Here is a 27,854-nt window from a genome sequence, read left to right on the forward strand (position 1 = left end):
TTGGGTGTAATTCACTCATATATTTTTCACATAAATATTTTTTCTAAAATTGTCATAATTTAGTATTATAACTCTAAGTCCACTTGAATGCTTCGAAATCAAAGAATGGTTCAAGGATACATAGAAAAGAAAAAAGGGTTTAACCTGAAATCAAAGGTAAGTCTCAATGATGAATATGAGATAGGAACCCGAGGAGTTCACACTAATATCCTCTCTAGTAATTTGGTTCAAAGATGCATGTGCGGCATGTCCAATTATTTTGATTAGGTCTTCAACTTTTTGCCCATGTGTGAGGCACATCACATGGTGTTCCAAATTTAGTTAACCCGAACCTAAAGCCAAACATTTATTATAAAGAAAAAAGGAAAAAAAAAAGAAAGTGGTGAGGGTTGAATTAATTGCACAAAAGATGGATGTGTTTTAAAGTAATCGTATCCCATATTAATTTAAAATTTTAATACATTAATATACTTTGATTACCTTTTCAACATGTCTGTGATTACCTTTTCAACAACAGTTTAACCCCCTCCCCCCCATTTCAGCTTCTCAATAAGTACCCCCACCATCTTCCCGCATTCAACACATCAGCATTTCTCTTTCTTTACTCTCTTATCAATTTTCCCCCATCTTAAAACTAAAGAAAATTAACAATGTCCGCTGTTGCTCCTTCTTTTTCCTTGAGTGTGCTCTGTTTTGCTTCATTGCTCTCCTTTTTGGCTGTGGTGAATGCAAGAATCCCTGGAGTTTATACTGGTGGAGCTTGGGAAAGTGCCCATGCTACATTTTATGGTGGAAGCGATGCTTCTGGAACAATGGGTATTTATTTTTTAGTCCGTTAATCTTCTTCTTTAACCATAAATTTCTTTAGTTAATGCAGTTGTCTTGCACAAGGCCTTGTTCTGCATTTCCCTAAAACCATGATTTTTTGCATTGCATTTCCCTAAAACCATTAAAATGGTGTTTGGATTTTTTTCGTCCCTTTGTTTAGGCGGTGCATGTGGGTACGGGAATCTCTACAGTCAAGGCTATGGCGTGAATACAGCAGCTTTAAGCACTGCACTTTTTAACAATGGCCTTAGCTGCGGTGCTTGCTTTGAGATTAAGTGCGCAAACGACCCCAGATGGTGTCACTCCGGCAGCCCTTCCATTATTATCACTGCCACTAACTTTTGCCCTCCTAACTATGCTCTCCCAAATGACAATGGTGGCTGGTGCAACCCTCCACGCCCTCACTTTGACCTTGCCATGCCTATGTTCCTCAAAATCGCCGAGTACCGTGCTGGTATTGTCCCCGTCTCTTACCGTAGGTGAGTCCCCAAAATCTTTCCCCTTTTACTTCAATGGGTTTTCTGCCATTGTTATATTCGTACGATTTCTACAGAAATTTCTTGTTCCCAGTTTTCTTAGGAACCAAACAGATTATATTTACTGCGATTAATTAACTGTTGCTTATTTTTGACAGAGTGCCATGCCGAAAGCAAGGGGGGATACGATTCACCATTAATGGATTCCGTTACTTCAACTTGGTTTTGGTCACCAACGTCGCGGGTGCAGGGGATATCGTGAAGGTGAAGGTGAAGGGAACTAACACCAATTGGTTGAGCATGAGCCGTAACTGGGGTCAAAACTGGCAGTCAAACGCCGTTTTGGTGGGTCAGGCACTCTCGTTCAGAGTCACGGGCAGTGACAGGCGAACCTCCACTTCGTTGAACGTGGCACCTGCAAATTGGCAATTCGGCCAAACCTTCACGGGAAAGAATTTCCGCGTTTGAATCTCACACTTGCCCCTTTTTAGTAATATCTTCACTTATTATTTTCCTTTTTTAACCCAGCTCTTCAAATTTCCTTTATTTTCCCAGGAAATTTTGAAGTAGTGGGTAGTTGGGTAAAAGTAAAAATGGGGGTTGGGGGGTGTTCGGTGGAATTTACAAAAAAAAAAATGGTGATAGATAGTTTAGCAAAGTGATTAAAGTGAAGCATATGTAGTAACTTTTGTTTTTCACCGTAATCTTGGGTCGGCGTTTTCCTTTTATTTTGTTGGTGATTGAGGTGGTGCTAATAGTTAGTACAAAGTCCAGCTAGTGGTAAAATGTTGTTAAGGGGGCTGAAGCGGCTGCAAATCAAGGCAAAAAATGTAGCCCGCAGCTCTTGGTCTTAGTCATTATATATATATACTAATTTTTATTTTTACTGCTCTAATACTGTACCTTCTTCTATATTTATCTTGCTTCATTTAGCTTTCTCATTTTTCATTAAAAGATATTTAAGAGCTTCCAATCTAACTCTCAAAGCAAATAAAAGAGCTATTAAAGGATGTATTTAATCTTAGGTAGCCTTTATTATGGGGGGTTTTGGTTTGTGCTCAACTGGCCATTGCTTCAAAGCAAGAAATACTGGTAAATATCAAAGGAAGGAGGGGACTGCAAAGTAGGGCTTTCCATAAACCACATGTCGGTTTATGGTGCAGAAGACCATGTGCTGCTAGTCTGGCACTCGCCCTTGCCGTCCATTTAACTTTCTTTTTATGTTTTCAGCTTCCATGGCTCCACCCCCACAACCCCTTTTGCCTTTTTACCTTTATTTGATGCCTTGAAAGTGAGATAGCAGATACAAACATGAATCAATGAGTATTATGATGATACGCAAAAGAAATAAACATGTCGCTAAATGTTAATACACAAATTAGCATATCTGGTTAGCACCATCGTCTTCCCTCAGCCGCCAAATATGTCGTCTTTAGAGTACACTTCTTAAAAAGTCTTAATGATTAGGGTGTCTATCGACAATGAGCAAATGTAAAACGGCACATCATTCATTGTATTAATTAACTAGTACCGTAGTATTAACCAATAACAACTAAGGGAAACGAGTATTTTGATACATTAAAATGGTTTTTATGGCAAGTGTGATTAACAGATACACATCACATCCCAGAAATAGAGAAAAAGGTCCTGTCTAACTGAAGGTACTATATTTCCTCTTCTGTGAAATATCGGCTATCAATAACAATGCATCTAATTTTTAACCAAACAGACATCCTTTTCTTTTGTTATCGATATATATGCTCTCTGCTTACTTGCTTTGAAAGGAAAATAAATTGAATAAAGCAATGAAAGCGCCGTGGCTTTGGGCTTTGGCCATCTCAAAATTGCATTACCATCCGAATTTTTTGACCCAACTCTATGCCGTTCCTTGGCCTTAACCGACTTCAAAGATGCTTCCACTTAAGATGGCTGGTTTTAACAGACAAATGGCATCTCTTTCATTGTTTTTTTTCCCAAGAAAATTATCAAGTTGTATGCCTTTTTAGGTAAAAATAATAGGACGATGAAGCTCGGCCTAGGTTTCAGATTCCAATCACGATAAAATTTGGTTTGGTAGAGCAAATGGATACTTCAAATTTGGCCACTCCTCACAATCTATGGCAATTCAGTCCTGGGGTCGAAACAATATAGTCTTCTGTTAAAACTAGTCAAGAAGAATCCAATAACTAGTTAATAAAATTCAATCTCAAGCTGGATTATGCTATCCTTTTAGCATATGCTGGCCAAACAGTGATATATATATTTTACAATTGGGGAGGTTTGCAAAGGCAGACAGGCTATAATGGAAATGGAATATGTACCAAAAGTTTTCACTATCTTTGCTTAATTTAGGAATCCTTTCAAAACTTTGCATGGGAATTTCTTCTGTCAATCAAAATTAAGGTTCGGCCTATCAGGTTGATATTAGCAATGTTTGACCTATACATTCGCAATACAGAGGCTAAAACTATGAGAAATAATGCAAGAAACCACGAACCTGATTGATCTCTGTTTGAGCTGAAGTCAAAATTCTCTTCACCACCCCAACCATTGTTCAATGCACACGTACTGCAGCTTCCAGTAGCTTAACTTAAAAAATTCTACATCAATAGACCATCAACCAATACATTGAATTACTTACAATTCCTTCTATCTTTTTTTGTTGTTCAGCACTTACAATTCCTATGTCTAAACTACAAAATTGGTAATTGAAAAAGGGACAGCTAGTCCCTGTACTTAATACGAAAAACAAAAAGAGAAGACTTCTGTTCTGTTATTTGTAATTGGCAGAGCTTAGTTAGTAACGGGATGCATTAGAGGAAGTCATAAACTTGTTATTTTTCATCTTCATTTGTTTACAGCTTGGAAAAAACAGTTGTTCATTGAATCAATGCGTGAAAGTTGAAACTTAAAAACCTACCATCAATTTGTACCAGTACTATAATGATTGGGTGCGGCATTTGGGCTTGGTATCAAGCAGGGCCCAATCCATTAACGCTTTCGGGCTTCATTTCAGCAGAGCTCTAGCTCTCTTCCATGTCGTTTTTGTGTTTCACTTCGACTCTCCTGTTGTCATATGTATTTTAGGTTTTATCTCTGTAACTTTTGTAGCTCTGCTCTACGGTTCCTACTCCCATAACCTCTACAACTTTACCCTGTAGATTTGTTATGTTGGTTTCTTTTCACCGTACTTACAATCACTAAGCTAGTTATCATAATATAGTACAAACAAGCTCTTGGGATCAAGCATATCGACTCTCACTTTTTTTCTCATCCATTTTTTATCTTCTTTTTGCCTTCTCTATGAGTAAATATATATATATATATGCTGACATAAGTATGGAAAATCATCTCGAAGCATAATTTCTAACACTCTAAATCACTTTTAGTGTGCAAGAATTTTGAAGCATTTGAACCTATTCCGCCTTCCTCGATCCATAACCAAAAACAAGTAGGAAGAAAGCCGAAACGATGTGGTGGGAAGCTGATCTTCGCAACGCTCGAACAATGTGTGATTCGATTGGAGTAGAACTCGGCAATCATCGAAACAAATCGTAGTTTCCCCTATCACACACATCGACTTTCTCCGTTCACGTAATATTATTAACCAACCAATTAAGCAGAGCTATTGGATCCAAGGGAATACCGATCTGAAGCCCAAAATGGGATGACCCTCGATTCCAGGATACATCCTCAGAATGTTGTTAGTTTCCACTCACCGCCATTTCTCTGATTCTGACTCACTCACTTCTCCCTCTCCCTACCGAAATTTTTTTTGAATTTTTTCTACTTTTTATTGTTTGTTTCCTTCCAAAACGGACCAGCTTTTCCTTAAATTTACGAAAGCATCCATGTGCCCGTACGTGGCACTATGAGCTAAGCTTGATGTAATATAACTTTTCAAGTGAGGTCTAAAACGTCAATTGGATATTTAAGAAGAAAAAGAAAAGAAATGACTTCCCAATTCCCAGTCCCACAGAATCAGAGTAATTCATTTCCAAGCGATAAGTTTTAGGGTTTTGAGTTCTATTCTCTTGACAATGGCTGCGATTTACAGTCTTTACATAATCAACAAATCAGGAGGTTTGATATTTTATAAGGTATCATTTCTTTGAAACCCTTTTCTGTTTGTTTCTCGAGAATATTTGGTAAAGTTTTTCTTTTTCTGAAGGATTATGGATCCAAGGGGCGCATGGATACGAATGATAGCTTGAGAGTGGCTAGTCTATGGCATTCGATGCACGCTATCTCACAGCAGCTATCGCCTACCACTGGTTGTTCTGGAATTGAGCTACTTGAAGCTGATACATTTGATCTCCATTGTTTTCAATCTCTTACCGGTAATTTTTTGTTTAAAAATATCTATTGTACTATTTTGAATACTGGGGAAATTTGAAGTGCGAAAGTAGAATTGGAGAAAACCGATTTGCAGATCTGATTTTCCCACTCGGTTGACTGAAAGTTGTAGACTAGGATTGGTCTGCCATCGTTTGGATGTTCGTTGATTCGATTAAGGAAATTAATCTTGCCCTTTTTCCTGCTTAAAATACGAATATTGGGAGTTCATATCATGTAAGATGATGAATAGAAAATGAAACTTTCTGGAAATTTATTTTTATATAAATATAGGAAGCTTGAATAATTTGTTACGGACGCTGTTGGCAATGCTTGCTTTTACACTTTCTCGAAGCCTGAAACTACGAGAGAAGAACTGTTGGCAGTGAAATACTTTGTATTTAATGCTTGTCGAGCAGTTTTTTATGCTTCAACTTGAAGATAGGATGATAGTATCAAAATATCTGTTAGTCTAATTGTGCCATTAATGATAAGTATAACACTTGAGACCATATTATCGGAAAATTGACAAACTTGACAGGTGGTTTACTTATTTCTCCTTGTTAGTCCTGACAAATTGTGCTGAATAAATCTCTTGTTCTTGCATTTGACATGGAATGGCATTTTCCAGACATGGGTTGTTTGGGAGGTAGTCTTATGTGCATGTTTTCTGAAACCATGATTTTGTAGACAACTAGGCATTATGTTCTCTACACTGTTGATTTTGCAAATATGCATGTTATGATTTGCAGGGACAAAGTTCTTTGTAGTTTGCGAACCTGGGACACAGCACATGGAGGCTCTCTTGAAAGTTGTTTATGAGCTCTACACAGATTATGTTTTGAAGAACCCCTTCTATGAGATGGAGATGCCTATACGATGCGAACTCTTTGACATCAACCTAACACAGGCAGTACAGAAGGATCGTGTTGTGCTTTTGGGGCGATAAGCTGTCCTGGAACCTTTATCTTACCAAAATGTCACCATCTCTTATCTTCATCCGTACACTTTTGATGGAAGATTGCTATCAAGTTTGTATCAACCTGTGTATTGGGATATCATCAAGCTCCTTTGTTTAGCTCATAAGTGCTGAATCATTTACAACATATAATGATTTCTGGAGTTGTTTTTCCCAATTAACATTTATAAAATTAATGAAAAAATCCTTTTAGAGGCATGCTCCCCAATTATTTGTTTGCTATTGTTTTTCAATCTTTATCTAGGAAGAAGTTACAGCAGTGGAGATCTTATGAATGAAACATTCATAGTGAATCATTTGCATTCATTCAATGAGAAATTCAATGAGAAAGATACTGTACGTGAAATCTCTCCTGCATAGATTTTACCAAGATTAAAGTCTCTATCCTTGCCAAGTCAAAGCTTCAGCTTTTTCAGTCTCTTCTTTCATTCATGTGCATTGTTGGAAAAGAAAGCTGAAGAGTAGGGAACTTTGAAAGGTTAGTCTAATCTCTTCAACTTATTGAATAGTCTCTCCCTGTTTTTCATTTGAATCTTATCCTAAAAGGTGATTTCTCAAGTCTTGCGCTGGTCTTACAGTTCAACCTGAACTTTCAGTCGAAATATTGTTGTTTGACAATCAATCACCATTCACTTTACTAACCCATATCTCACTTATCGTTTTGCATTTGGACTTCTCTTTCCTGACTTTTTAATCCTTTCTTTAACGCACTGTTTCATGCTAAATTTGTATTAAAAAATTAAACAAAAGATGCATTTAATTTGCTTGGTTGTTTATGACAATTAGTTGGTTTTCGATGTTTTGGAAATTAGATGGACAAACAATTGACGGACAAATTCCGATAAGAGTTTAGAAAGAAGAATATGGTCTTAGTAAATAGCTTTGAAAAGATAGCTTTGAAAAGACAATAAGACATGTGTACAGCCCATTTGCCCGGGCCCAAGAAAGAAATAAAAGGCCCAGCACCCTGGCCCAACAGCCAAGCCCACATCAGACTAGGGTTTCAGAAACTGAAACCCTAGTATCCCACTTGCCGCTGCTCTCTGTCAGCCGCACGTCCCATCGCCATCTACCGCCACCAACTCCACCATGCCCACTTGCTCTGCAAAACCTGCAAAACAACAAAGAACAGAGAGCAAAAATAAGGCTATAAAAGCCGAAACAAGCATGTAAACAAGGGGGGTTCTTTTTTCTTTTTTTTTTCCTTCTTCGATTTTTGTAAAAAAGGGCAGTAGGGAATACACAGAGAAAAAACGATTTGAATCAATAGCAAGCAGGCCGATCTTAAGGTTCTCATCTCACCTTCTCTTTTCTTTCGAATACAATGGCTAATGAATAAATTAAGTATATAATGTATGTTTTTAAAAAAAACCATAAAAATATAGATACGTATTTACGCAAAAAAAAAAAAGGGAAAATTACCTGCCTTTTGGACTTCCGGCCACCGTGTACGGTGGCCGGAGCAACGCCGGCACGACGGACGGCTCGACGGACGGCGACCGAAGCTCGCCGGACTCTGGACTACCCCAGAGGTCTCCCCTCCCTCTCTCTCCTCCTTTTTTTCCCTCAGCAGCACAAATGATTTTTTTCGCAAAAGGGGGTATTTATACCCCTGAAACGGCGCCGTTTCGGCAAAGGGGGTCCGCGCGTCGACCCGCGACCCGACCCGCTCCGACCCGGAGGATCCGCGTGTTTTTGCGGAGGGGCTAATTTCGCATTTAGCCCCTCCGCACTTTTAATTATTTTTAATTTAACCCTTGTCATTTTATAAATTTGCCCACTGATTTTTCGGGATTTCAATTTAGTCCCGAGAAAACGACATCGTTTTACAGGCGAGGGAAAATTTCCCTTTTGGCCCCTAAAACTTTCGCGCGTTTTGCAAATCGATCCTTCTTCGTTTTATTTGCATTTTTTTTGCCCTAAATTTAAAGTTTTTATTCAAATAGATCCTAGTTTTATTGCTAATTAATTATAATCTTTAATGTGACATGCTTGTATATTTATTCAAATTTGATAATTATTTTATTATTATTTTTACTAATTAATACTTATGCATATTTATTATATATATTATTATGTTCCTAATTCTTATATATATATATATATATATCTATTTATGCATATTGTAAATATATTCATCATATATTTATTTTAACCTTAATATATTATGTACTTATTATATACCTGTCTAATATTCCTATATTACATATTTTATTTATTTTTATGAGCCTACATATTATATACTAATACTAATACATATACGTATACTTATTTACTTATTATTTATTCTCTATTGTATATATATATTTATGCCTATGTGTACTTGCATTTATATGTACATTCTCACCCTAAAATATATTTCATACTCTAATACATTTCTCTTTTTATATACCCATATATATTTGTTTTATTTTATTATATTATACACATATTTACATATATTTTACAAATATTTAAAACCTTCATACCATTACGTTTATATACTTGTATGCATTTTAACCTCCGCGTATCCTTTTATATTTCCCGTATGTATTTATTCGTAAATTCAAATAGTCACTATTATTATCGACTGTTTCACCTTTATTTGCCAATTTGTTATTCAACATTCGTAAACCCGATTTTCATATTAAGATATCGAGAAATCGTACCCTAACTTACGGGGTTTTGATTTCTTCGATAATTCTTAAATACGCGAACCCTTTTTCAACAAAGTTTTAAAAATAGTCTCGGGGATTAACAAAAGATCATGTTCTAACTTACGGGATGTGATCGTTCTCCTAAACCCGAGATAATCAAATACTTTTCAAATTGTGACGTCCGTTCACGTATTGAAAGCCCGAGATATTGCGTCCTAACTTACGGAGTGTAATTCTTTCTTTCGACGTAGAACGGATCCTTTGCCTTTTTGTGATTTAAATTATATTTTAATGTATTCGGTTTAGTAAAAGGGGTTGTGTTCTAACTCACGGGACGCGATCTTTTCCCTAATCCCGATAACATCAAATATCTTTGAAAATAGACCAGTTTTGGCATTCATTCATCGTAAAATTGAAATATTGTGTCCTAACTTACGGGATATGGTTTTCTTTCTCGATTTGCGTGAAATATGCCCCATTTTTCTTAAAATTTTGAACGCATAGCAAAAGGATCGTATCTTCAAAAGTTATCAATGTTCAACACTAAGACATCAGGTAATCGGCTAGGTACCAATTTTGGGCGTTACGGGGGTGCTAATCCTTCCCCGTACGTAACCGACTCCCGAACCCGTTTTCTAAATTTCGCAGACCAAAATTGTTGTTTTAATAAAATCCACTCGTTTATTAAAAGCAACTACTTTTCAAGGTGATCCAATCACACCTTAATAAAAGATTGGTGGCGACTCCCGTTTTCATTTTCAAAATCCAAGTCGACCCCGTTTTCATCAAAAAAATGGTGCCAACAGCTTGACGACTCCACTGGGGACCAAACACGAGAGTCAAGCCATGAGTTGATTACTTTTTGTCTTTTTGTCAAAAATCAAAAACTTAGTTTAAATATATGATCCTTTCATTGTATTTTTATTTATCTTTATTATGATCTTCGTCATTGTGATTCATAATTGCTGTGTTTAAGTTCAGATTTATTTTTGCACATTGCATTGCATGACCGTTGGTCATACCCTTTTAAGTGGGAGTGAGAAGCTACGCCTTCGTGAGGTTTTCACCTCCGCATGGGATAGTGAATCGCTTTCGGGATACATCCGTACCTATGTCTTCGTGAGATTTTCATCTCCGCATGGCCATAGGGAAATGTATTCCCCTGAACTGAACTCAGTCCGTATGAGCCTATAATGGGTGAGGATCGAGGAATCTGCTGGTTCGGGTACCCTTACTTTAGAACCAACCCTCATATAGTAGACTTAGGAACTTAACCTAGGTAGAGCCACTCCAAACCCCTAGTATCTACCCGATTAGGTACTTTTTGTTTCTGTGCTTGCTTATGTTTTGTACTAACCCTTCTTGTTGTGTTTTGATTATGATTGCATTACATTGCATTTGCATCTTAGGAAAGAGATATGGATTCAAATCCAATTACTAAATTAGAAAGCTTGTCATGGAATACGAATTCCTTGATAAAGTGGAAAACAATACGACTTCCCAAACATATTCTGAGAAACACAAGAATGGCGATGGAAGAGTTCGTGACCTTGCTTGGTGGCCTGGGGATTCGAGACGATTGTCCAAAAGCCTTCAACAAGCTGACGAGCCTTATGAAGATGGGCAGATGATGGATCGCGACCAAGATCAAGAAAATGAGCTAGCAATGGCATCTATTGGTGAGATTACCTCAAACATGCGGATGAAGAAAAAATCGATGTTGTTTCTTGGAATATGAGGGTAAGGTCGTACATGTATCCGTTTTATGTAAGGGAATTTGCTTTCTAGAAAAGTTTCCTAAATGTAATTGAATTAGAATCAACGTCTCTTTAGGCATTCATTTCATGCATCTGCATTACATTGTATCATATGCATTAGATTTTCACGAAGTGACCCTAATTATGTAAAATTATTTCAGCTAATCTGGAAAACCAATCAACCAAACATCCTTACGGTACTCGTCGCAAAGCCAAAGAAATGGATCAAAGATTAGAGAAACTGGAGCAAACGCAAAAAGAGATGCAAGACCAGTTACAGGTGCAAATGAAAGAACATATGGAAAAGATCCAGAAAGACATGGCACAAAAGATGAAGGAGTCTCAGGATGAACTAATGACTAAATTGACGCAATTAATAACCAAGGGAGTGGATAAAGGGAAAAATCCTGTGGTTTGCGATGAAGAAGGAAACAATGATGAGCCACTTTTTTCTCCAGGATACACGCCTCCGCAAGCGCAAATTCAGATTGAACCACATCCACGAAGATCTTCTGTTTCGATTAGGCCTCAGCACTTTCAAGGTAACGCTTCAATACCGAAGAACCTTCAGGGGAGATCTGGTTCTAGTCCTGACGATAATCTGGTTGTCCCGGACTTCGATGAAGTAGCGGAGAAAGACAAGATGAAGGAGGAGTTACCAAAGCAGTTTGAGGAGAAATGGAAATGGATTGAAGAGAAGTTTAGGGCGATAGAAAGTATCGACGGCTATCATGGAATAGATGCGAAAGATCTAAGTTTAGTTCCGGATTTGGTGCTTCCTTACAAATTTAAGATGCCGGAATTCGAGAAATATAATGGGACCAGCTGCCCAGAAGCTCATATTACTATGTTCTGTAGGCGTATGGCCGGATACGTCAACAACGACCAACTGCTCATACATTGCTTTCAAGATAGCCTCACAGGGGCAGCGTCTAAGTGGTACAATCAATTGACGCGTATCCAGATTAGTTCTTGGAGGGATTTAGCACAAGCCTTTATGAAACAATACAGTCATGTAGCTGATATGGTCCTTGACAGAATTACCCTTCAAAATATGGAGAAAAAGCCTAATGAAAGTTTTAGGCAATACGCACAAAGGTGGAGGGAGGTCGCTATTCAAGTTCAGCCGCCACTCCTAGAGAAAGAAATGACGATGCTCTTCATCCACACATTGAAGGCCCCGTTCATCACTCACATGTTGGGAAGTGCTTCGATGAGTTTTTTAGACATAGTCATGAGCAGTGAAATGATTGAAAGTGCCGTGAGAAGTGGAAAGATTGATGCTGGGGAGAATAATAGAAGGTCAGACTTAAAGAAGAAGGAAAATGATGTGAGCAATGTGAACACCTACAACAAATCGATTACACAGCCAAGAAAGGTGATTACTAGTCAGCAAGGTTCATCTAGACAAGAATCGTATGTGAAGCAAGGCACTGAGAACCTTCAATTCACGCCAATTCCGATGGCATATAAGGAGTTGTATCAAAGCTTATTCAACGCACGTGTTGTCGCCCCTCTCTACACGAAACCTCCACAGCCACCGTACCCCAAATGGCACGATGCAAATGCACATTGCGAATATCATGCGGGAAATACGGGGCATTCCATAGAGAACTGCATAGCCTTCAAGAAACTGGTTGAAAAGCTCATCAACATGGGTGTCGTCAAGTTTGGTGACTCATCTAATGCAGAAAATTCGCCACCCAATCATGATTAACAATGGGGTGAACGCAATATATGAGAAAGTGTTGGGAAGTTTTCACATCAATACCATATATGAAGGCATAATTGAAAAGGGATCTTATTAGATGTTCGCCCTTATAAAACCTGGGAGTGTTCTAAAGAAACCTTTGTAGTATTTAGAGCTTACTCAGAGTAATATTCAAAACACACTTGTTGCTTTCAGCCTAGAGCAACAAGAAGTCTTTTGTGAAAAAGGCTTATGTCTGAACGTCATTATTTTAATGGAATGCATCTTTGCGATCTTTTGAACTAATATTTTTTCATTGATCATTCTTTTATTCTTCCATCCAAATCATTCTTTCGTTCATTCATAATCATACTGTGCAGATACTTATTCTTAAATTCATACATTCTTTATATATTATTTTGTACCTACAATAGGTCCCTGGATATCAACGACATGAATGACACTGCTACAGACTTAGAACCTCCTTTTGAGCGAGATATGTGTTTTGAGGGATCTCACGACTTTGAAGATGACACAGATCGTAGCTTATCTCCAAACTTGTTGAGGATGGTAGAACAAAAGGATAAACATATCCTACCTCTCAGTGAATCATTAGAAATTGTGAGCTCGATGAAGACTAGAATTGACCTGCCTACAGAGACGAAAAATTCAAAGATGTCTTTGTATGATCATACCAGGGTATGCCTCGATTCTTATAATAAAACCTGCACAACAGCACGATGTCAGAAATTTACAGTGCGAACGATGCAATTCTTTGCCGGGGCAATACCGTTCTTGTAATGGCCCAAATTTGAGGTTATCGGAACAGTGGTTTCGGAACCACAAATCCGATGAGAAAAATTTTATTTTTCTTATATTTTTATGGTCTACAATTTCACAAAATGATTTTTTGAAAATTTCGTTCGAAAATTTTGACGTTTGGGCACTCAATTTAGTCAAAAGGACTAAATTGTAAAAAGTGCAAAAGTTGAGTTCTACATGTTAGAGGTGTCCAATTGTTATGAAACTTTAAATTGGAGGTCCTTATATGGTAATTATACAATTGGTAACTTGGTAGACAAAAATGGACATGAGATAAGTGAAATAGAAAATTTTTAAGTTAGGGGCAATTTGGTAATCTAGTAATTAAAATGAATTAAAAGGGAAAAAGATGGCAAAAATCATCATCTTCTTCATATGAACGAAATCAGCAAGGGGGGGAAGCCATAGTTAGGGTTTTCAAGCTTCCAAGCTCCATAGTAAGTGATCCCAAGCCCCGTTTTTAATGTTCTTTACGTTTTTGAGATCCCGGTAGCTTAATTTAGCTTATTCTAGCAATAATTTAACCTAGGGTTTATATTTGGAAAAATACCCATAGGTGAAAAGTGTTTATTTTGATGTTTTATGATAAAATATGAAGCTAGAAATTATGTTAAACAACTTTTTCTAAGCGATTTTAAGTGAAAACGAGTAAAACGACATAATCGGTAAAAATACCTAATGTTCATAAGTACATGTTAGAGTGGGAATTTGATGTTGCCATAGAAGGGAAAAATGTTCAGAATGTTATAAAACATAAGAATAAGAGATGAAGTTTAATTTCCGAGCCTTGGGGCAAAAATGTAATTATGTAAAAGTTTAGGGGCAAAATTGTAATTTTGAAAAAGTTAGAGTCGAGGGCTGTTTTGATGAATGTGATTATTAAATAAGTTAAATTTACTATTTTAGATCAAGAAGTACGAAACTCGAGGTTAGACAAAGGGAAGAATAAAGTTGAAGACTAAGTTGGTGAATTTGGCTATAATTGGTACCGAGGTAAGTTTACGGTAAATAAATGCAATATTTCAATATTTATTATTAATGCTGTTAATTTCCAGCAATTATGAATTTATTTTATGAATTTATTTGATGATGATCCAAGCATGAAATGATAGAGAATTAAAATTTAAAAGTCCCGTTGATACATAAGGATGGTACTGGATACGAATGTCATGACATTTGGGTAAAGAGATCCCATGTAAGACCATGTCTGGGACATGGCATTGGCATCCTTAAGATCATGAGAGGTCCCCTGTAAGACCATGTCTGGGACATGGCATGGGCACCGAGACGAGAGGTCCCATGTAAGACCATGTCTGGGACATGGCGTTGGCACCGAGATGAGAGGTCCCCTATAAGACCATGTCTGGGACATGGCATGGGCACCATCACGAGAACATCCCATGTAAGACCATGTCTGGGACATGGCTTTGGCATGTTATTATCAGAAGAGACCCGAGTATCCTTATTATTCCAATGTAGCTCAACGGGCTTGTAAACGAATCATGTTCATGAAAGTTCAGTTTAAAGCATAAATGGCAAGCTCAGGTAAGTTGTAAGACTTAAGAACTTATTATACTATCAATTGATGTTCAACGATGCAGCAAGGATTGAGTAAGTTATGCACACAAGTATTCTAAGTAAACAAGTAAGAGAACTAGTATGAGATTAACTAAAGAGTAAACTAGAGATATAGACATTGAGTTTAATTATTTAAGTTAAATATTGTTATTTATTTGCTAGTAAACTTACTAAGCTTTATGCTTACTTCTTTTATTTCTCTTTCTCTTATAGTATTGCAAAGCTACTTCAAGGATCCTAAAGAAGTCGGAGATCGTCCACACTATCAACTACAACTGCTCGGTATTTTATATCGAAACACGTTTGAGTTATGGCATGTATAGGGATTTAGTTATTTTGTATGTTTGTAATGATGATTTTGCTAATGAGTGATGTGTAAATATTTGATGATGTATGGTTATTAAAATGATTAAGGATGAAGGTGTTTGTTGTTATGAAAGATTAGGTGATAAATTATGCATGGAAATCATGAAAGGATAAAATTTTGCAAAGAAACAGAATTCAGGCAGCACAGTGACGTGAATTTGAAAAATCACCCAAGATAGTATAAAATGAATTAGAGGGTGAATGATATATGGAATTAAAGCTTGTTGAGTCTATTTTCATGGAAAAATAACGGTGTAGAAAAAGGAAATTTATATTTTAAGATATGTGAATTTTAGTAAGATAGGGTCAGAACTATTTTTGGAGTCCCCTGTTCTGAGTTTAGAAAATAATTAAAATTTTTACAAAAATGGTTATGAGTTGAAATTTACATGGTTAGATTTCTTAATGAGTCTATTTTCTGTAGAAACAAGTAAGAACTTCATATGAAAATCCTACAGTGAGAAAACTTATTTTTAGTGACTAGAGGTCAGGGCAGTCAGGTGGTGAAATAGGGGAGACTTTAACTAATAAACTGTACTAATTTGCTGAACCAAAAATTATAAAAATTTTATGTTGAGTAGATATATGAGTCTAGTTTCAGGGAAAATTTACAGAATTAAATTTTGAGTTCTGTAGCTCAAGTTATAATTAATTTAGTAACTTCTGCGCGATTGGACAGATTTGCTGCGAATAATGAAATAAATTTTCAAACCTAGTTTTTATGCTCCGAATTGGTAAGATAAGCTAAGTAATGCCTCGTGCTCGACTCCGGAAACGGTCTCGGGTAAGGGGTGTTACAGTTCTCGTCAATTCAGCATAGCTCTGCCCGTTTGAAGTCGAGTTTCTATTCCTTTAAGATGTTGCTGGATTTTATCCCGATGGAAGAAGAAGATCAAAAGTTTCCAGTTGTAGTTTTGCCCTAAAAGGCTCTATAAAGGAAATTCGATATCAGAGAAGATCCTTTGAAGGGGATAACAAGGACTTGCCTAATCCCAAGAGTTTAGATCCGATTCAAAAAACAAGGGAAAAGGAAAAGAAAAAAACAAAATCAAAATCAAAATAAAAAAATAAAAAGAAAAAGAGAAATTAATCAAAGTCAAAATAAAAATATGAAAAGCAAAGAAAAGAAAAGAAGAGGCCAAGGCGAAAAACCAAAAAGGGCGCTTTGTGCCCAAAAGTGGTTTTGAGTTGAAAACCCAAAAAGGGTGACTCAAATTTTGAGCAAAATGGGGCATGGACATCACCATTATCGAAGGCTTCTAATGGGCATTGCTTCACTATTGAGATCATTAATTACTTCATCAAATGGAGAAAGGCTACAGCATGCGTCAATGTCATCATATGCCAATATAGAATTCCAAAGATGATGGTATGGGAAAATGTATTGAACTGGAATGACAACATGATAGTTGAGGGCTGTAATCGGTTCAAAATCAGACATCACAGTTTGTCACTGTATTGTAAGACAATGAAGTTCAAAAAAAAAAAAAAAGAAAGAAAAAGATGAAGAATGAAAATGGAAAATGAAAAGAGTAAAAATGGAGAGGCTAAGGGGAAAACCCGCAAAGGGCGCCTTAGGCCAAAGGGGATCTGAGCTGAAAACCCGTAAAGGGCGGCTCAAATACTGATCAAAATGGGGCATGAGGTGATATAAGCTGCTCAAGTTTTGTTCATGTTGAGGCATGTGTTGATCTTGCCATGCCTGAATCAACAGGAAAGGATAGGCGACATCTTGGGGGCATCGACAGAGTCCTGTAGATCTCCTAAACACATGTCAAACTCAGGAAAGTCTTCAGAAAGTTTGTACAGAGAAGTTCAAGCTGCGATATCTGGGGCACCTAACCTTCATACTATTTATATATTGAATTTGTTGTTGTTCTTGGAATACTTCATTCTTTTTCAAGATACGTGTTCCAATCAATTCCTCTTTTATTACCCTTGATAATTCATTCATTTCGAGCTTGCTCTCAAATCAATTCTATTTCATCCATTGTTATATTCTTTTTTGCAAGTATGTTGCATTGGAATGATGATACTTTCACAATGAAAGTTTTGCATATTACTCTAGAAGTTTCTAAATAATATAGGAACCTGAAACAGGACTATCGTTTAGAACGCACCAAGTTGAAAGGGTGAAATATCTAAGAGGGAATAGTTTAAGTTAAAGGCTATCTTTTCAGATTTTGTTGTCCAAATATTGATTGAGCAAAATGACAAGATGTCGTGTTGGTGGCAAAGCTTCAATGAGCTAACAAGCGATATTTACCAGGCAAAAGGAAAAGGTCTTCTGGGAGAAGAAAATTTTGCAATTGTGCATGAGCATTTGGTATGACACCTTGGGAATGAGGTAAATGACCAAAGAGTTTCACATTCAATATCATTGAATTGCGATAGGAGAAGATTGAGAAAAGCCATACCTTTCTACCCTTGGATTGTGGAGGGAGAATGATGGTACAAATTTTGTGCCCTAATAGATTAAACTTTAAGGTTTACAGTGGGGGGCAACCAGATTAAGTGTTTCTTTGGATATACCAGACGAGCAAAAAGGCGTTGTAGTACGTCAGTGATAAAACCTTAATAAGTTTTTACGTGATGTTAACCTAAGCATTAAGGAATCATCTTCATGACATTTTGCATTCACTCAAATGTCATTCATACATATCTAGTTAGGAGCATTTGATTCATTCTGATTATGTCATCCTAATCACTAGGCACAATTAGGTTCATAAAATAGGACATACAGGTCATGTTCCCCAAGGGACAGATCAATGAAGTTAAAGATCTTGCCTTCCTACATTAACAGCGAAGCAGATCGAAGACACAAACCTTGCCTCTTTCGGTTGCGATAGAGCTGGTTGAAGACAAAAGATCTTGCCTTCCTACATTAACAGCGAAGCAGATCGAAGACACAAACCTTGCCTCTTTCGGTTGTGATAGAGCTGGTTGAAGACAAAAGATCTTGCCTTCCTACATTAACAGCGAAGCAGATCGAAGACACAAACCTTGCCTCTTTCGGTTGTGATGGAGCTGGTTGAAGACAAAGGATCTTGCCTTTCTGCATTAACAGCGAAGCAGATCGAAGACACAAACCTTGCCTCTTTCGGTTGCGATAGAGCTGGTTGAAGACAAAAGATCTTGCCTTCCTACATTAACAGCGAAGCAGATCGAAGACACAAACCTTGCCTCTTTCGGTTGTGATAGAGCTGGTTGAAGACAAAAGATCTTGCCTTCCTACATTAACAGCGAAGCAGATCGAAGACACAAACCTTGCCTCTTTCGGTTGTGATGGAGCTGGTTGAAGACAAAGGATCTTGCCTTTCTGCATTGACAGCGAAGCAGATCGAAGACACAAACCTTGCCTCTTTCGGTTGTGATAGAGCTGGTTAAAGAAAAAGATCTTGCCTTCCTACATTAACAGCGAAGCAGATCGAAAACAAAGCCTTGCATCCATCGATTGCAGTGGAGCTAGTTAAAGAAAAAGATCTTGCCTTCCTGCATTAACAGCGAAGCAGATCAAAAACAAAGCCTTGCCTCCATCGGTTGCATTGGAGCTGGTTAAAGGTTACAGATTTTGTCTCCCTAAGCCGTAGCGGAGCAGATCAAAGACAGCAAATCTTATCTTCAAGTGTAAGGAAGCGGATTCAAACCACAAGTCCTATATCCCTGACCTGTAGTGGAATAGATTGGAAATTACAGATCTTGTCCCCCTGAAGTTACAGTGGAGCAGATTGAAGCCAGAGATCTTATCTCCCCGAGATTACAGCGGAGCAGATCGAAGACACTATCCTATCTCCCTGAAGTTACAGTGGAGTGGGTTAAAATAAAGGATCTTATCTCTCTGAGGTTACAGCAGAGTAGGTCGCATCAAGTCTTATTTCCCTGAAGATGCAGTGGAATAGATTGAAAACCACAAACCGCGTCCCCCAGAAGTTGCTACGAAGAAGATAAAGGCTACAGGACGCATCTCTCTAAAATGCAGTGGAATGGATCGAAGCAACAAGACCTAGTGGACTGGAATGAAACTACTTGAAATGGAGAAGTACCAGAACAAGTCAAGACTCGGCGAGACCAGGCAAAATGGGCCTTTCTTAGTCTTTGCTCTGTTCTCGTTATACGATAATGAGCAAAGAGGGGCAGCTGTACAGCCCATTTGCCCGGGCCCAAGAAAGAAATAAAAGGCCCAGCACCCTGGCCCAACAGCCAAGCCCACATCAGACTAGGGTTTCAGAAACTGAAACCCTAGTATCCCACTTGCCGCTGCTCTCTGTCAGCCGCACGTCCCATCGCCATCTACCGCCACCAACTCCACCATGCCCACTTGCTCTGCAAAACCTGCAAAACAACAAAGAACAGAGAGCAAAAATAAGGCTATAAAAGCCGAAACAAGCATGTAAACAAGGGGGATTCTTTTTTTTTTTTTTTCTTTCTTCGATTTTTGTAAAAAAGGGCAGTAGGGAATACACAGAGAAAAAACGATTTGAATCAATAGCAAGCAGGCCGATCTTAAGGTTCTCATCTCACCTTCTCTTTTCTTTCGAATACAATGGCTAATGAATAAATTAAGTATATAATGTATGTTTTTAAAAAAAACCATAAAAATATAGATACGTATTTACGCAAAAAAAAAGAGGGGAAAATTACCTGCCTTTTGGACTTCCGGCCACCGTGTACGGTGGCCGGAGCAATGCCGGCACGACGGACGGCTCGACGGACGGCGACCGAAGCTCGCCGGACTCTGGACTACCCCAGAGGTCTCCCCTCCCTCTCTCTCCTCCTTTTTTTCCCTCAGCAGCACAAATGATTTTTTTCGCAAAAGGGGGGTATTTATACCCCCCTGAAACGGCGCCGTTTCGGCAAAGGGGGTCCGCGCGTCGACCCGCGACCCGACCCGCTCTGACCCGGAGGATCCGCGTGTTTTTGCGGATGGGCTAATTTCGCATTTAGCCCCTCCGCACTTTTAATTATTTTTAATTTAACCCTTGTCATTTTATAAATTTGCCCACTGATTTTTCGGGATTTCAATTTAGTCCCGAGAAAACGGCATCGTTTTACAGGCGAGGGAAAATTTCCCTTTTGGCCCCTAAAACTTTCGCGCGTTTTGCAAATCGATCCTTCTTCGTTTTATTTGCATTTTTTTTGCCCTAAATTTAAAGTTTTTATTCAAATAGATCCTAGTTTTATTGCTAATTAATTATAATCTTTAATGTGACATGCTTGTATATTTATTCAAATTTGATAATTATTTTATTATTATTATTTTTACTAATTAATACTTATGCATATTTATTATATATATTATTATGTTCCTAATTCTTATATATATATATATCTATTTATGCATATTGTAAATATATTCATCATATATTTATTTTAACCTTAATATATTATGTACTTATTATATACCTGTCTAATATTCCTATATTACATATTTTATTTATTTTTATGAGCCTACATATTATATACTAATACTAATACATATACGTATACTTATTTACTTATTATTTATTCTCTATTGTATATATATTTATGCCTATGTGTACTTGCATTTATATGTACATTCTCACCCTAAAATATATTTCATACTCTAATACATTTCTCTTTTTATATACCCATATATATTTGTTTTATTTTATTATATTATACACGTATTTACATATATTTTACAAATATTTAAAACCTTCATACCATTACGTTTATATACTTGTATGCATTTTAACCTCCGCGTATCCTTTTATATTTCCCGTATGTATTTATTCGTAAATTCAAATAGTCACTATTATTATCGACTGTTTCACCTTTATTTGCCAATTTGTTATTCAACATTCGTAAACCCGATTTTCATATTAAGATATCGAGAAATCGTACCCTAACTTACGGGGTTTTGATTTCTTCGATAATTCTTAAATACGCGAACCCTTTTTCAACAAAGTTTTAAAAATAGTCTCGGGGATTAACAAAAGATCATGTTCTAACTTACGGGATGTGATCGTTCTCCTAAACCCGAGATAATCAAATACTTTTCAAATTGTGACGTCCGTTCACGTATTGAAAGCCCGAGATATTGCGTCCTAACTTACGGAGTGTAATTCTTTCTTTCGACGTAGAACGGATCCTTTGCCTTTTTGTGATTTAAATTATATTTTAATGTATTCGGTTTAGTAAAAGGGGTTGTGTTCTAACTCACGGGACGCGATCTTTTCCCTAATCCCGATAACATCAAATATCTTTGAAAATAGACCAGTTTTGGCATTCATTCATCGTAAAATTGAAATATTGTGTCCTAACTTACGGGATATGGTTTTCTTTCTCGATTTGCATGAAATATGCCCCATTTTTCTTAAAATTTTGAACGCATAGCAAAAGGATCGTATCTTCAAAAGTTATCAATGTTCAACACTAAGACATCAGGTAATCGGCTAGGTACCAATTTTTGGGCGTTACGGGGGTGCTAATCCTTCCCCGTACGTAACCGACTCCCGAACCCGTTTTCTAAATTTCGCAGACCAAAATTGTTGTTTTAATAAAATCCACTCGTTTATTAAAAGCAACTACTTTTCAAGGTGATCCAATCACACCTTAATAAAAGATTGGTGGCGACTCCCGTTTTCATTTTCAAAATCCAAGTCGACCCCGTTTTCATCAAAAAAATGGTGCCAACAACATGCATCTCAAAATACCATATGGATTATAACAAAACAAGGATTCTTACACGGTTTCAAATGAACTTAGTTACATTGGCATGCAAAGACCATATGCTAAGCACAATATCATTTTCATAAAAACATAAACATGTATACTTCACTTTTTCTCAATCATGATGGTATGATATATAGCAAAACCCAGATCATATTCGTGCATGCTCTTGGGTCTGAGCTTGATGAATTTCAGAGCTAGATTTAAAAAGTTTAACCCGAAAAAACTGTACACAACCATGTTCTTGTTTCCTGCCTAAATCCCAAAAACAATTCATATGGATATTCAAATCAGGAAGAAAATTGCAGCTGCATCAAAAAGGTTTTGATCTAAACATGGAGAGGTGAAGCAGAAGGCTTCGGATAAGTGGTTGGTTTACCATTGGAACGGTTGTGAGCATTTCCACGGCGTTCTTTCTGATTTCTTTTTGGCATGTCTCCCGTCTCCTGAAGCTTCTCAAGTGCTGTTACCACCTCATCCATGCTTGGCCTCAACTTGGGTTCTACGGCTAAGCACTGGTGTGCAAGGTTAGCAGCCTCTTGTGCCCGAGTCAATGAATACTGGCCTTGGAGATGGGTGTCTAGCACACGGAATATCCTACGTTTGTTGGTCAGGTAAGGTTTTGCCCAATCAACCAGATTGTGTTCTCCAGATGGTCTGTTATTGTCTATAGCTCGTCGGCCGGATAACATTTCTAGTAGAACAACTCCGAAACTGTATATGTCACTCTTGGCAGTCAAATGACCTTTCCAATAGAAAATTTCAATTGATATCAATACCTTCATCTCATATGATCCAATAACAAATAACTAATTGCAATGAGAATCAAGTAGATACATATAACAGCCAAACATAGACCAAGTTTTTAAGCGGGAACCAATACCTGTGGCTAGATACTCTGGAGCAGCATATCCATAGGTTCCCATGACCCTAGTGGAAACATGGCTTCTGTCACCAGTTGGTCCATCCCTAGCTAACCCAAAATCGGAGAGTTTGGCGTTGTAATTCTGCAAAAATTGAATGGAACAGAAGGGATGAAATTCCAAAGATATTAACAGAAATGGAAAGGGAAGCATTAGCTAAGTTACACATACTGAATCGAGCAAGATATTAGAAGTTTTGAAGTCGCGATATATGACTTGTGTTTTGGCATTGTGAAGAAAAGCAAGTCCCTTGGCAGCACCAAGTGCAACCTTCATCCGTATACCCCAAGAAAGTGGTGGAAAGTGCGACCCCCCTGTTTCAACATCAAATTAGCCACAGTGGATAGGATTTCATAGATATGATTATATGAATGGTTCATAAATGCAAGGAAACTCACTCCTAAATAAATGGTTCTCCATGCTACCCCGTACCATGAACTCGTATGCAAGAAGCCGGTGCTCGTCCTCTAAGCAGTAACCAATCAACTTTACAAGATTGGGGTGATGCAATTGTCCAAGATAGTTGATTTCAGCCTGCATACCAAATTATGACATCATGATTTCACCAAATTTAAGAAAATTTCAAACATGGCAAGTGAAATTATTGACAGGAAGCAGCCATTTGAGAAAGTCAAAATGAAAAAAATACTAACCAGCCATTCCTTGTGACCCTGGAATCCTTCTTGGTTGAGCCTTTTAACAGCAATTATTATGCCAGTACCGGGCTTGGTGGCTTTGAATGAATGTTCATCAATCCATCCTTTGAAGACAGAACCAAATCCACCTTCTCCTAGGACACTGTCTGGTCTGAAGTTTCTGGTGGCTGCTTTCAGCTCACTGAAAGTGAAAGTCTTTAAATTTGAAGACTGCAAAATCTCACCTTCACTCCGAGGGGTTTGTGGAATAGAAGCTGAAGATTCCCTGCTGCTTGAACTACTCAAATTGTTCCCATTTCTGCTGGCATTCCTTGAATTAACCCCTGTAATAAAATAGTTCATTTCACATGCTTTATATAAAATTCTCTCAACTCTAAACGAAAACTCCAAGTTTTTTAAAGCTCCATACAAATCCATGTTACAATTTGAAGGAGAAAAAAAAAGCTTTAAGCAAAAGGATAAAAAAAAAAAAACCAAACAACAATGAACTCACCCGTGCTAGGACTGACAGACTTGATACGATGGCTCCAGCAAACTCCCATCAAAACAGAGTAAAACCCAGACCTTTCTTTCTTTCAATCTTCTCTTTTTGGCTTTATTTCCTCTTAATGGAAAAAAAGGGAAATCGATGAAGATCAAAAAAGATGGCAGTAGGTGGTAATAGGGTAGCAAGAAAAGATGGCAGTAGGTGGTAATAGGGTAGCAAGATTTTGGATATGATGTCCTTTTTCCGAAGGTGGGTTTGGCTTGAAGAGAGCAAAATCGACAAGGCAAGGTGGAAAAAAAATAAAAGCTTCTTTGCTTGCTTTCTGTGTTTCTTCCTACCTTCCTTTTAAGAGGAGCCCTTTTTAGACCTCAGCCAACCATATATCGTAGACTGTTGACTCCTTCAGCTTCTTTTGTTTGTTTTCCCCCAAGAAATTCACCATGTGAACAAGACAATTTTATAGTACTATTAAACAATAAACTATTTTCTTTAACCCATGAGCCAAAAACACCAATAGAAAACTACTAACAAGTTGCATAAAAATCAAAATAAGATTAAGATATAGAGAGATTTAATTTAATAATCAAACTTGGTTTGCTGTATATGGGATTCCTTTGGTTAAATTTTCCCTCTTGATTCTCAATGATTAGTCAAGTCAACCCTCTTCCCCCACACCTGTTAAGAACCTTTGTCTTCACCATTGGATTTACCTTAAAAAAACATGTTGCTTTGCCAGTGTGAAAATGCGCCATGGCAGTTGGGCTCTTCTTGTCAATGATGCCAAGGCATCATGAAGCTTCTCTTTTACTAAATCCGGTAATTCCTGTTTGTAGATTCTTACTGGAATTATTACATCCATAAGATATAATAAAAGTATTATTTATACATTAGTTTTTTACCACTTCATTATTGAATAATTTTTTTAAATCTAAGTAAAAAATTGAACGTAAATATGATAAAAATGTTATATTTTTTATTTGGAAAGCATTATGCATGTAACCAGATAAAGGAAAAACATCACTTTCTCCAAACACTTGACTGTGTAGTAATACAAGATAAATTGATAATTTTAATTTTGAAAATTTTATATAACATGATAAAATAGTAGAAAATATAATATAATTATATAATTATATCAAAATTGAATAATTTATATATAATTATATAAATATTTAAGATTTTAATTAAGACTTAATATAACAAAGTCCCTATAAATTAATTCAAAATTCAATTGAGTTACTAATAAAAAAACAATACTCAATTCAACCATTATTGAATATAAGAAACAATTAAGTTCCATGGAAACCCTTAAAAGTCCTTATGTTCGTCAAAAGTCGATACTCTTTTAAATTGTTTAAAATTTCATAAAATTATATAGAAAATTGTAAAAATGTTATATATATTTTTTAAATTACTAAAAATAATTAAAAATTGGAAAAAATATAAGAAAGCATATAAAATTATGAAAAATATAAATTTAAAAAATAATAAGAAATTAAAAATATATATATTAAAGCTATAAAAAAATTAATGATAAATATATGAAAAATTAAAAAACCCAAAATTTTCTAGATTCCAGATCATATTCTTTTAATGTTGGTTTATCTGGGGTGTGCCTTTATTTATCGGACTCTTCATAAGCATTTAGAAAGATGATCGATGAGCAATCGAAGAAGGGTAAAATATATATTTTAATGTTGGTTTTTTAGAGAGTTTTATATTCAGATATTGGGTTTTGTTCTTTTAGAATTATTTTCTCTATTTTGTACTCTCGTTCGTTTGCTTGTTTAGTGAAAAGCCGAAATCTCCGTTTACCCGTAGTTTTTTATCCTCTCAACTGACGCTTTTCCATGTAAAATTTTTATGTTCGATCTTCTCTACTTCTCTATTTCATGATTTATACGGATCCATCCCGTCAAACCTTTCATCTTAAATATTTCCACCTTAAACTAAAACAGTGTGTGTACTCGTCCAATTTTTTACCTTCAATTTTAGATGGAAACAGCTCAAAGGCTGTTAAGTTTAGATAATATTTTGGTTTTATGTTTTTCTCTTTCCATTTTGATTTTTACTTTATACTTGAAAGAGAGTTGTTTATTTATTTTTATCAAATTTCTAAACAGCTAGTTGTTTTCATTTTTATTGTTCATAATACTTAGAGTAGAAGTGGAGATGACTATAAAGGAAATTCTTTAGAAGCTTAGTAGCTCTTATACACATGAGACCTACATAAGTAGATAGATCACAAATCATTTCATATACCACATTACATTTTATAATAGATATGACATTTATGTGGAAGAGTTTTGGAATATATTTTTAATTTTATTTTATACTTTTGCCATGTAACGTGTCACATGATAAATATAATGACTGTTAGGACTTACATGAAATTTGATAATTTGAGGACTTAATTGATCGTTTATATTCGATTAATGATTTAATTGAGTATTAATTTTTATGGAGAACTCAATTAATTATTAAATTATTTTATAGTATCTTTTTGTTATATTAAAACTTTAATTAAATATAATGATAGGTGGCATCAAATAAGTGGATGATGGGCCAAAAAAGAGTTCACACAAAGTAAATGTTTGTGCTATAACAGAAGGCTCGCTGTGGCTTGAGGAAAAGAAAGAACTTGAAGGAAGCAAAACCCATGATGAACTGGCAAAGGCAAAGTTGCTACCATAGGGAATACCAATGATGTCTTACAGGTACAGGGGTTAGAGACCCATTTCTTTGAACATATGGATCAAGAGAGTATGGAAATTGATTATGAGGGAGGGGATAATGTCATCAAAGTGACGGGGGAGAGGAAAAAGAAAGAAGCAAAGAATTTGGTAAATAGAGTTGATTGAACTAGGTTTAGGATACCTACTCACCAAGTTTACTTGTATGGAAGATTACGATAGTTTCTTTATTAAGAGTTTGTGGTTCATAAACGAAACCTTTTTTATGGTGTTAAAGTTGCCTATCAAGTTTAAGGTGTCGGAGGTGACATCTAGCTAATGACATCTTTGAAATGTATTTTTCAAAATCATATAACTAAAAATTTATCATAAATTTTAATTTTTATGTTATTTAGTAGATTAATTTACTATTTGCTATTAATTTTTTTTTACCATCCCAAACGTTAAATCTTACTCAAAATATGTTTAAACCTGCTTAAACTAATTTTTAGTGATTATTGCAATAATAACTACTATTTACTATTAATTAATTAATTAGAATGGAATGAAAAAAATTGTAAGGTAAATTACACTATTAATCACTAAACTATAGATATGTTTTTGTTTTGGTCACTTAACTAAAAAAAGTTACAATTTGGTTACTGAACTATTCAAAATTTTTTCATTTAAATCACTGAGTTGTTAAAATCGATGTTATATGACTTTTTTTGTTTGCATTGCCTGCATCTATTGAACGCACTCTTTCCCATTTTCTTCTATAGTTCAATTTTTTTTCATGAAACAACTTTGGATGTCACAGATTTGCAAACTAAAATTTAAACAATTTTTTTCTCCGATCTTCGACACTGATTGTCGGATTAGCTTGGATCTTAAATATGTTTTTCTACTCGTCAATGGATACTGATCTGCCGTACCGATCGTCGAATCGTTGTTTG

General features: G+C 36.3%; 3 protein-coding genes across 3 annotated transcripts; 2 read left to right on the forward strand and 1 right to left on the reverse strand.

Moving 5' to 3' along the window:
- The first annotated feature begins 596 nt into the window (after window positions 1-596).
- On the forward strand, window positions 597-1,921 carry LOC107891056 (expansin-A6-like). Its single transcript, NM_001398431.1, has 3 exons — window positions 597-816; window positions 989-1,307; window positions 1,463-1,921. The coding sequence occupies exons 1-3, from the start codon at window positions 651-653 to the stop codon at window positions 1,770-1,772; spliced, it is 795 nt and encodes a 264-aa protein (NP_001385360.1). The 5' UTR covers window positions 597-650; the 3' UTR covers window positions 1,773-1,921.
- Window positions 1,922-4,380: 2,459 nt separating this feature from the next.
- Window positions 4,381-6,826, forward strand: LOC107891057 (trafficking protein particle complex subunit 4). Its single transcript, XM_016815701.2, has 3 exons — window positions 4,381-5,404; window positions 5,476-5,644; window positions 6,392-6,826. The coding sequence occupies exons 1-3, from the start codon at window positions 5,345-5,347 to the stop codon at window positions 6,586-6,588; spliced, it is 426 nt and encodes a 141-aa protein (XP_016671190.1). The 5' UTR covers window positions 4,381-5,344; the 3' UTR covers window positions 6,589-6,826.
- Window positions 6,827-22,135: 15,309 nt separating this feature from the next.
- Window positions 22,136-24,499, reverse strand: LOC107891055 (receptor-like cytoplasmic kinase 176). The gene is made up of 6 exons (XM_016815699.2): window positions 24,233-24,499; window positions 23,737-24,062; window positions 23,482-23,617; window positions 23,255-23,397; window positions 23,044-23,167; window positions 22,136-22,905 (listed from the first exon to the last, which is right to left on the reverse strand). Exons 1-6 carry the CDS (start codon window positions 24,279-24,281, stop codon window positions 22,490-22,492), a joined length of 1,194 nt encoding a protein of 397 aa, XP_016671188.1. The 5' UTR covers window positions 24,282-24,499; the 3' UTR covers window positions 22,136-22,489.
- Between the last annotated feature and the right edge of the window lie 3,355 nt (window positions 24,500-27,854).

Source organism: Gossypium hirsutum, chromosome D09 (genome assembly GCF_007990345.1).
Source record: "Gossypium hirsutum isolate 1008001.06 chromosome D09, Gossypium_hirsutum_v2.1, whole genome shotgun sequence".
Lineage (NCBI taxonomy): Eukaryota > Viridiplantae > Streptophyta > Magnoliopsida > Malvales > Malvaceae > Gossypium > Gossypium hirsutum.